This window comes from Triticum aestivum, chromosome 4B (genome assembly GCF_018294505.1).
Source record: "Triticum aestivum cultivar Chinese Spring chromosome 4B, IWGSC CS RefSeq v2.1, whole genome shotgun sequence".
NCBI classification, from domain to species: Eukaryota; Viridiplantae; Streptophyta; class Magnoliopsida; order Poales; family Poaceae; genus Triticum; species Triticum aestivum.
In genome coordinates this window covers 521,868,573-521,879,596 of record NC_057804.1, presented here as the reverse complement: position 1 = coordinate 521,879,596, position 11,024 = coordinate 521,868,573, and the positions used below count along the sequence as shown (strand labels likewise).

General features: G+C 51.4%; 1 protein-coding gene across 1 annotated transcript; it reads right to left on the bottom strand.

The window, feature by feature from the left end:
- Positions 1-8,386: 8,386 nt before the first annotated feature.
- LOC123095104 (putative cyclin-dependent kinase F-2) lies at positions 8,387-9,797 on the bottom strand. The gene has a single exon (XM_044516929.1). The coding sequence runs from the start codon at positions 9,759-9,761 to the stop codon at positions 8,493-8,495; it is 1,269 nt and encodes a 422-aa protein (XP_044372864.1). The 5' UTR covers positions 9,762-9,797; the 3' UTR covers positions 8,387-8,492.
- Between the last annotated feature and the right edge of the window lie 1,227 nt (positions 9,798-11,024).

Here is an 11,024-nt window from a genome sequence, read left to right as displayed (position 1 = left end):
CCGGGGTGGGTGCCGGGGCGGCTGTGGACGACGCCGGTGCTGCCGGAGACGGTCGGGAAGCTGTCAGCCCCCACGTGGCGCGGATGGACGCGTTAAGGCCTGGGCGCGCTGCTCGAACGCCCGGGCATAGTACATGGCCGTCTGAAGGTCTTGGGGCCCCTTCATCTCGACGTCCACGCGGATGTGGTCGGGAAGGCCGCCGATGAAAAGCTCCGCCCGCTGTAAGGCCGTCACACCGGGCGCGTGGCACGCCAGGGCCTGGAAGCGGTCGGCGAAGTCTTGCACCGTGGAGGTGAACGGCAGGCGGCCCAACTCGGCCAAGCGGCTCCCGCGGACCGGTGGCCCGAAACGAAGAAGGCACAGCTCTCGGAAACGATCCCACGGGGGCATGCCGCCCTCGTCCTGCTCGAGGACGTAGTACCATGTCTGGGCGGCCCCGCGAAGATGGTAGGAAGCCAGCCAAGTGCGCTCCGACGCGGGTGTGCGTTGTCCGCGAAAGAACTGGTCACACTGGTTGAGCCAGTTAAGCGGGTCGTCGGAGCCGTCGTATGTGGCGAAGTCGATCTTGGCGAACCGGGGCGGCTGCCGGTGTGGCGCGCCCTGGCCCACTGCCTCGGCGGTGCGTAGGGCGGATGATGGTGCGCGGTCCATGGTGGAAGGCCCGGCGTAGTTCCCGGTGGCGCCCGACGCCCCGGGCTGCAACGGGAAACCGGACGGCGGACGGGCCTCCGGGTAGGCTGATGGCGGCCCGTGAAGCCAGTCGGGGAGTGGCGATGGTGACGACGGAAAGCGGACCTCCTGGATTGGAAGCCCGCTCGGCGACGACCGGCCCAGGTTAGGGCTGGGATGGGGTGGTGGAGGGCCCTGCTCCGTGGCCGCTGGAAGGGACGGCACGGCGGGAGACGGCGTGGCCGGCGCGGTCCAGGTGGGCCACTGCGGCCCCGTGGTGGCGGCGAGTGGCGCGGTTGCCGTCGCGAGCGGCGGCGGCCACTGTGGCCAAGGCGGCGGTGCGGCCGCCGGGGCAGGGAGCGCCGGGTAGCCTCCGGTGATGGCCCCCGGTACCGAGTACCACGGCAGCGCCTGCGGACCCGCGGCCATGGCTGGATGGAGTGGTGGAGGCGGCCCGTACGGACTTGCCAGGTAGAGGCGGATGCCCTGGACCGCGGCGACGAGGTCGTTGAGGACGCCGGCCATTGCCTCCTGTGTGAACTGCTGCGGCTGCGGGGGAGGTGATGGCGACGGCGTATGTTCGACGGGGGCCGGTGGCCGCCCGTGGCTCGGCGCGGTGCCGGGTGCCGGGAGGGTCGGCGCCGAGAGCGACGCCGTGGCGCCCGCCGAGAGCGAGGCCGTGACGCCCGGCGCGGAAGCGGCGGCGGTGGAGGAGTTGGCGGCAGCGACGGTGGTGGAGTTGACGGGCAGCGGTGGTGGTGGCGGCGGTGGCGGAATTGGAGGTGGCGAAGACATGGTCGAAACCCGGGTACCTGATACCAAATTGGTAGGACTAGGGTTCCTACCGGCTCTACTCCGTAGGTTATACGGGTAGAACAGCGGTGGTCGGGGGCGAGCTCGCGAGCTCCGGCGCGTCGGCGCCGTCGCGAAGGAGGAGAAGGGCGGCGGCGGTTAGGGCAGGAGGCGGCTAGGGTTTCCGGCTCCTCTGGAGCCGGGCAATAGGATAGAAATATCTTTATTGCTTGATCTCAAACGATGTCTTACAACTAGTATTTATAACTTTAGCCTAAGATAACTTGCCTAAAATAACTTGCCTAAGATAACTTGTGGGTCAAGCCCCTAATACTAATGCCCGGTGGGCCTCTTTCGGGTATAGACCAAACCGGTCATTAACATTGTGCTATTTTGCAACTACAACACATCTTTCAGTAGTAACATTAATTTCTTAATTTACACGAAACTTCAATCAGTGAATATTCTTATGTAATAAATGCTATTAATACTTTAATCATTAACTGTTTAAAAAGTGACTAGACTGTGCAAATGCACGGGTTGATAACTAGTTTCTTTGTAATGAAATGTGATGAATATAGTAGGCCAGGACATGATTTTTGTTCCTGATACATAGTACAACATAAAGATAGAAAGCGGTTACATTCTAATTACCAACCAACTGGCTCGCTTTTTTGGCAATGTCGGAGAGGAGAGGCCTAGCAGTCTTCTTCACTCCGCAATCAGTTCCAGCAAAGAGCATGCAACTTTCAAGGTTAGACATGATCTTTGAGGCCTTACATAAGGACTTCACGCATTCCTCCAAGTCCGCGGTGACATGGCTGCGCTGCAGCATTAATATCGCAATCTGGCCACAAAGCTTCACGATTCTTAGACAATCAGCTCTAGCCTTACAGCTTTGTTCTACTATAGCCTTGAGGTTCCGCACAAATTCACTCTCTTGGAGGGAAATCTCTCGAGCCACATCGTTGAAGTCATTTGCACTGACACACACCACCAAGGTAAGCGATAACAATGCTTCTTGGAATTCCTTATTTGTCTGATTAGATGACTTGATTTTGCCACTGTGTTTGGACGGCAGTTGGTTTTCTTCATCATCACTCGGTCCAGAAACTGCCTGGTTTTCTTCATGTTTTTTGGTTGCGACAATTGCCTTTACTGCCTCGGTCACTCTTGCAAGACACGGCAATTCATCTCGTTTACTGACCAGTACTTCCGTGAGGACCTGCAACAATAATGATACTATTAAAAGAGTATATTCAAAATTATTGTCATGTCGGCTATTTTTTTTAATGTCATTAGCAGATGAACGGGTCTTTAAGCTTACCTTTGGCAGCAAGGCTTCCTTCAGGTAATCCTTGTCCAATGTACAGTGAGTGCACAAATTCTCCAATATCTCCGATGCTACTATCCTGTAAGTGATGTTGTTCTTAGCATCAAGTATTTCATTGAGACGATCAAGAATGTTATTCTGTTCCATCACTATGAACATAGAGATAGTTTTTATCCTGGAAAGTAATGCCAGCGATTTCCCAGCGGTAACTCTAAGCTTTTCTTCTCCCCCTTCATCATCAGTAAGGAATATCTGCAACTGCTTCTTGATTAGATTTTCTTTTATTCCCGTGCAGAGGTTGGCCGACGAATCAAAAGCCGGTTCTGTCAGTATTTCTATGGCACGCATCTGCAGCTCTCTGCCAACACTGCTTCCCTAATCAAGAAAGCTCTCCAGGTTGCTCAGTGCCTGCTTGCTGGAAGAGATTTCATGGGTCAGCCTTTTGCCATTCCACTCCGGCGCACCGATGAGCCTGCGCACCACTTTAAGCGATCCGTTCACTACATCGGCCCATGCACTTACATTGATATCTTGGATTAGTGTGCTGGAGTATAGAGGTGCCATGATCTTAGGGAGGAGATCAGGGGTGTTGCATATGTCGCTGCAGTTGTGTGGATCGAAGGCGAGCCTCTCGAGAATTGTCAGGCCTTGCAGAATCAGCTCATTCCAGCCATCTCCGTTGCTATCCACTTGGTTTCTAAAATCGTTTTCTATGTATTTGTCTATGCCTTTGACAAAGGAAATTAATCTTTCCCTAGCGGCACCAGTGTCCTGTTTTGACTCTCTAGGAGGTGAATGATGATTGTCTCCTTGTTGGTTGTTCCAATACGGCAGGGTGGTATCGAGCAGGGAGGATATGCAGCGTATTGCCCCAGGGAACTGGGACAAATGGATGTCACCAGCAAGGTATGCAACGATCCTGGCGACCACCTCCCTAAGTTCTCTATTGCTGCTTCTCCACCCTAGTGTATCGATCAGCTTCTGAATCTTGGGTCTAGAGGGGAGTAACAGTGACCTTACATCTGCCTCCAGCTTAATGAAGGTGTCAAGCATCCTTGCTCCTGAGAGGTAGTCTTTCTGCGATTCCGAGTCCACCAAATCGACAGCATAGTTGATCAGCTTCCTACCATCAATGGATGTAGGGTCCCTCCAGCACTTCACTCGGGTATCATAGAGGTAATCTACAACTGATATGCTTCCCCACTCTTTTGGTAAGTTGCATTCTTTGCAGAATGAAACGACAACCCACATTGCTGAGCGATCAATCAACCACCATATGTAGTAGAGCACAACTTGGCAGATAACCAAACAGTAGAATATGATCAGTGCTGGCACCAGGTTTGCTTTGTTGTCATCTCCTTCAGTGTTGCCATAATCGTGCTGCCATAGGCGCCACACAGAGAGCACGATGCAGGCGACCGGCCCAAATGCATAAACGATCCCTGCAATTATGACCACAACCAGGACCGGCATGGATAGTATTTGGGTGATGACAAAGACAACTTGTACCCACAGAACAGTTACGCGATTTGCCAAAACTTTGCGCGCAAGCTTCTGCATTAGGGTCAGAAATATTGGAAACAAGTTGTCCCCTGAGTCATTGAAGATCCTGTGTGTCACATTGCAATCAAATGCATGGTCAGTGCTCAGTCGGTAATACTCCTATAAATTAGAGTGAGTCAGTGTTTATTTCTTTTTTGTTTTTGCCAAAACCGACTAGCAACAGTTCTCTTATTTTTGTGATGTGATGGTAGCAGTCGGTTTCGGCAAAGACAATTTCCTTGCATTGTGCATTTAGTATATAATAGAATAGATAGATAATACTCCCTCTGTAAACAAATGCAAGACGTTTTCACAGTTTAAATTAAACTGCAAAAATGTCTTACATTTGTGTACAGAGGGAGTGGTAGGTACTCCCTCTGTAAACTAATATAAGAGCGTTTAGATCACTACTTTAGTTACCTAAACGCTCTTATATTAGTTTACAGAGGGAGTACTAGATTCCAAGCAACTGAGAATGGACATATCTCTAAAAGCATTAGGACGGACATGAAGATTGCAGAGCCCAAACCAGGGGAAACGAAGGCAGAACGAGGCTTGTAAAGAACTGACCTGGCTGCCTGTACCAGGCTGATGCATGTGAGGCACCAAAAATCCTTGTTCCCCAGCGAGGTGACGAAGCCACCCAGGAGGACTACCGTCGACCATGTGAGCGCCAGGTAGCCTAACCCTGTTACCGCCATCAAAACGTACGCCTGAAGGAGCGCGTAACTGTTGAGTGACTTATCCTCCGGCCTCTTTTCCGGGTTCGATCGCCCGGATCCGGTGATCCTCTTCACTGTATCTGTGGCACGGTGGACCTTCGCAGTCAGCACACGGGCTAATTCTTTAGCGAGCGCAGACGTCGTCGACACTAGCATTGCGTCTTCTGCCATTTTTTGGGCCAAGTCTTGTTCTGGGATCAGCGGCGAGTGATCTTACAAGCTTCTGAAGGTGAGGAATGAACTGCCAGGGAAGATGCACGAATATAGCTCTTCTTTCTCAGGTTTGTTTTATCTAGTGCAATTAGCATGGACGACCGACAAAGTTTGTTAAGTAGTCGCCATAGTTTATGCAGCGTCGTCATGGCGCTCAAAGTGGAAAGCGTATTGTGGTATGGCCAAGTAAAGGTTCCAGTTCTAGTTTAGTCCTGTTTTTAGCTGTTTTAGCCCCCGCTCTGGCGCTCAAAGGTCCTTTCTTCAGTTTTAGTTTTATTTTAGTCTTGTTTGCTTTGCTTATTTTTTTGCCTGTTCTTTGCTTTGTGTACTCTGCTTCTTTTTAAGGGCTCTTGGCCGAACTTCTACTACTAAGAAGACACATTTACGTTCCTGCCCTTTATTGCCGCCACCTCGACTGTTCTTTGTTATGTGCCAGGTATCTCAAGTTGAGTTGATGAGTACTCTCTCCTGGTATGGTGGAACTGTGGTCCTCATGGGCGCCCTTGGAAATCAAAATCTTTGCCTGGCTCGCGTTGCACAATCGCCTATGGACGGCTGATAGACTTGCCAAGCGTAACTCGCAACATTCCCTGGAGTGTGTGCTCCGCTGCCAAGAGAGGAGTCTGCGGACCATCTTGTTCTTGGTTGCCCCTTTGCTCGTCAGGTCTGGTTCTCTGTGTTGCTGCCATGGAGACTGCACAGATTCGCCCCGCATGCTGATGATGAAACCAAGAACTGGTGGCCTCGGCTCAGCTCCTTGGTTTGCCGCACCTTCAGGACGATATGGCTGGAGAGGAACGACCGCGTATTTGAAAAGAATCGCGGCCGTGGAATCGGTTGTGACACTCAGAATTAGGACTGAATTTGCCCTTTGGTTGCTAGCTAGGACTAGTGGATCCGTGGATGTTGATATGAGGTGGGTGCTCGCCAAAGGCGTTGCACGTTATGTACAGAGCTGTACAGGAGTTTGTATTGTTTTCTCCCCCCTATCTTAATACAGAAGACGCACATCTTGTGTGTTCTTGAAAAAAATGTGTCAGGTATCTCAAGTTGAGTTGATGATTACAGTAGTAAATTGCATTGTACGCATGTGGCTGCAACCCGCTTTGCAGCCAATGTTGGCTCGCCCAGAATAGCGCTGCATTTTGCTCCTGCTGTCCAGGAGCAACACTGGGAGCTGGAGCACATATAAAAATGACATCTCTGCTACTACTGCAAACTCCGAAGTTCAAATCTAGACGATGCTTGAGCAACGGAAAAAAAAACCAACACAGAAGTTGACAAAATGCAGCAAATGAATGAAGGTAAAAAAGTATATCAAATAAACAGAGATTCGGCCCAATAAGTAATGGAAGTCCAAATGGAAATTTATCAAAAATACACAAAAAGTGTAAAAATTTATCAGAGCCAGGTTTCGATCCTGGGACCTGTGGGTTATGGGCCCACCACGCTTCCGCTGCGCCACTCTGATTCTTGTTGCATTGTTCCTGAAACTTACTTTCTTATACAATACTGTCCTTCTCCTGCCGTTTTGCGCCAAGTCACACGAATCAACGAATCAGAGGAACATTGTTTGCTTGAAATTCAGCCGGGCATGTAAACCTCACCTATTTTGAGCTAAGCAGATACGCAGTTCCGCACCATAGTTTGAGACTTGAGTGCATGGTTATGTGCCGGTCGATGGTGATGACTGATGACAAGGGCTCTGGTGACCAGCACGATGATGATGCATGCCGCTGCAACTCTGAAACCCTATGCACAAACTCTCCAATCACCACGGGGTGAGAGCATGTAATCAATAGAATTAGCTTCCTCCTACTGACAATCCAAAAGTTTATTTAAATTTATTGTTATTTGTTGCTGTTGATCATGATTGTTGTCACACTGTTACTGAAACTTATTCCACTAACTTTCTAGGGACTGTTCTACTCGATCGAGACGGTACTGCGACTGCCTACTGCGTCCACCCTGAACAGAGTTGGTCCACACCATAGTTTCAGCTTCAGTGCAAGTGTATCATCGGTTTGCGCTGGTCCACTAAGCTCTTGAATATGGTTCATTCTCCCCGCAGGACCTCTTTCACAGCTCGATGTGTAGCTAACTCAAAAAAAAAAGACATATTTTATTTTCCTGTCTACTGTATTTCATAAGTAGTAGTAAGGAAATTTGCATACGAAAAAAGATGCTGGAAACAATTGCTGTACCAGTACCAATTTATAAGTGCTTACAAAATCTGCACCAGCAGGACATTTTAATTGTGCATTGTAATTCAATAACAACTGAGGATCTGTAAACAACATGCCAGCATGCCAGCACCCGAATGCATCTCTCAACACTACACACATCTCTGATTCTCTGAACATGTGCACAATGGCACATAGAATTCAGAAAAGCAGGCCAACACTAATGGCCGATCCGGCGATCAACTTCTACTTGATGGCTCATCCAAACACAGTTACATCAAGAGAGTCTAAGTACACTTGTTACGCTGCGTTCCACACGGCGAGTGGGATTTTGAGTAGATTATTCTGGGGCATGGCCGGCGGGATGAACTTGATCCTTTGTGCCTTCTTTTTCGGAAACGGCAGAGCGTCGACCTTCGCAGCGGCGGCGGCAGCGGCGGCAGACCGAGGAGCATCGAACCATGGGTGCTTCAGCGCGGCGGCTGCTTGAACAGAGCAGATCCACACCATGGTTTCAGTTTTAGTGCAAGGGTACCACCGGCTTGTTTCATTCTCCCTGCAGGTCTTCTTCCACAGCTCGATGTGTCAAAGATTTGACAAGTACCATCACAATGTGTGTAGCTAACTTAAAGGAAAATACACTGTCTATTTCACAGTAAAGAAATTTGCATATGAAAAGATGGTGGAAACACACACTGAAGTACATGAACAAGTCCATCACTCTATAGATTTCTGCTGCTTAGAACATTTGTACTGTACATGTTTATCATCAGTTCATGATTTCTAAAAACAGCACATATTGTGCAGTATTACTCAATAACAAAGTGACCATGTAAACAACATGTCAGCACTGTAATGAATCTCTGAACACAACCTTATAATTACACATCTCTGATTCTCTGAACATGTGCGCAATGACACATAGAATTCAGGAAACCAGGCCAACACTAATGGGCGATCCGGCGATCAAGTTCTACTTGATGGCTCATAGATGGCTCATCCAAGCACAGTTACATCTAGAGAGTCTAATTACACTCGTTACGCTGCGTTCCACACGGCGAGCGGGATTTTGAGTAGATTCTTCTGGGGAATGGCCGGTGGGATGAACTTGATCCTTGGTGCCTTCTTTTTGGGAAACGACAGAGCGTCGACCTTCGCGGCGGCGGCGGCGGAACGAGGAGCATCGAACCATGGGTGCTTCAGCGCGGCGGCTGCCGTCAGTCGCTTCTCGGGGTTGCATGTGAGGAGCCCTTGCAACACCTGAAATCCTTCCTCGGATAGCTTGTCTTCAGGGAAAGAATACCGCAGCCGGCTGTACTTGCACCCCGCCGGCAGCCGTCGCAGCGCCTCGGCGGCGAGCGGCAGCGAGGTGAACCCTGGCCACGTCCTCTCGTCCGGCATCCCGAGCACACAGAAGATGCTCCACAGCTGCCTTATGTCATTCTTTGTCTTGTCTTCGTCGTCATCTTCGAGGTAGCCCTTGAACATCGTCTTGCCGGTGAGCAGTTCGGCAAAGACGCAGCCGATGGACCACGTGTCCACTTGCGCGTCGTAGTCCTTCTTGCCCATTATCATCTCGGGCGCCATGTAGGACGTCGTGCCGGCCCGGTTGTAAGGCGGCCAGTCGGACATGGACATGGCCATCCCGAGGTCGCAAATCTTGACGAGCTGCCCGTTTCTCCCGACGAGGATATTGGCTGGCTTGATGTCACGGTGAACGATGTGGCGGTCGTGCCCGTGCATCTTTTCGGCACCGGTCAGGAGCTTCCACATGAAGTCGCGCACCGTGGATTCCGGGAGCGGCGGGTCGCCGCGCCTCTCCCACAGTAAAGACTGGAGGCTCGACGCCTCGACGTACTCCATGACGAGGCCGGCAGTGTCGCCGGTGGCCGGATCGCACACCAGGCCCTCGAAGCCGACGACGTAAGGGTTTCCGTCGCAAGCCTCGAGGAATCGTGCCTCGCGGTCAAGATCTTCGACGTCGGGGGAGGAGAGGAACTTGACGGCCACGTTCTTTTTGGTGACGCGGTGGCGCATCCTGAGGACGACGCCGAAGCTGCCTTTGCCTAGGCGGGCCACCTTCTCGTAGTCGTCGGTGCTTCCGATGGAGACGCGGCTCCTCTTGCAGCACGTCGGCGATCGTTGATGTTGAGCCGTGGCGTGGCCGTGGCCGGCGTCGAGGACGGCAGCAGGTCGCTTGCGGGCAGCCATGGCGCTGGACGAGCGAACTGCCTTGGTTGGTGGAGAGGGCGGCGGCAGAGATCGATGATGGAGAAGGGGGAGGGAGGAACTTCCGTGTGGATCCATGCTCTGCGTTGGCAATTTGTTTCGACAGGTTGCCTCGCCGACTCGCCATGGAATTCAGTTCAGTCCGAGTTACGGTGGCTGACAGCTTGTTTGCCTTGCTGCCTGCGTTTTCCGCCCGATGGCGGATTCACGGTTCGTTGATTTCCGACTCGAATTCAGGTTCTTCGTTTCTGATTCGGTTTCGATATATGCTGACGAGACGATCCACACGGAAAGCCGTCGATCGAGCGGAGCGCCATGGCCGTCTGCAACTGCAAGAGGCCTGCTGCCGTCCTGGACACGACGAAACCGGCCACGCTACGAGCAGCCAAGGACCAGAAACGACCGGCTGCCCCAAGAGGAGGCGCATCCGGTTGGATCAGCGGCCCCCACCGAGGACTACGAGGAGACGCGCGGCATCGGCAAGGGCGGCTCCGGCGTCGTCGTCAAGGTGTGCCACCGCGCCACGGGCAGACCGTGGCGATCAAGTTCCTCCGCTGCACCGAGGACCCCGCCGACGCCGCTAGGGAGCTCCGGCACGAGGCCGGCTGACAGGGCTAACGATCGGTAGCACACGAAATGGGTCACAAAATCTCGGCATTCCTCACTCACAGATACCCTGATTCAGAGTTTAATACAAGTAGCAGTGATCCTGACAATTCTTGAGAAATGTTCAGGTTCAGGTTCAGGTTCACAAAATGGATCTCGGGTTTGGCCAGTGTCGGTCGCTATGGAATTCTTCAGAAATGTTCAGGTTCAGATAGTTCAGGTCCGGACAATTGCCCGTTCCTGAAGATGATCCTTGCCCACTAGGATCATTTTGAGGGAACCAAGATTGATTGTCTGATTGAAGAATTCAAGAAACGTGAACCCCAATTGCTTGTTTTCATGGCATGCTTAACCATTGCACCAGCCACTGCGTTACCAATTAGAGGGAAGGACAAGGTACCAGCACAGGAGCGACCTTGATTTGCCATGTGGATCCACTAACGACAGACCTGTAGCAGGAACAGCTAATGGACTCTCAAGTGTTTCTTGAATTGACTGATGTGAAACACCTCATGTATTTGTGTTGTGTTTCAGACGCTGCAGTTTGTATGCTCCTGCACCAATTTTCTTCGGAACCAGAAATGGTCGATAGAATTTAGTAGCCAGTTTGAGTCCTACACAGATGTCAAAAGCTGCATGGTTGCAATTTTTAAGTAAACCATACGTATCACTTCATAGTTCATGTCAGTTCTCTTTTTATCTGCATATTTTTTCATTCTGGCTTGAGTTTTATTT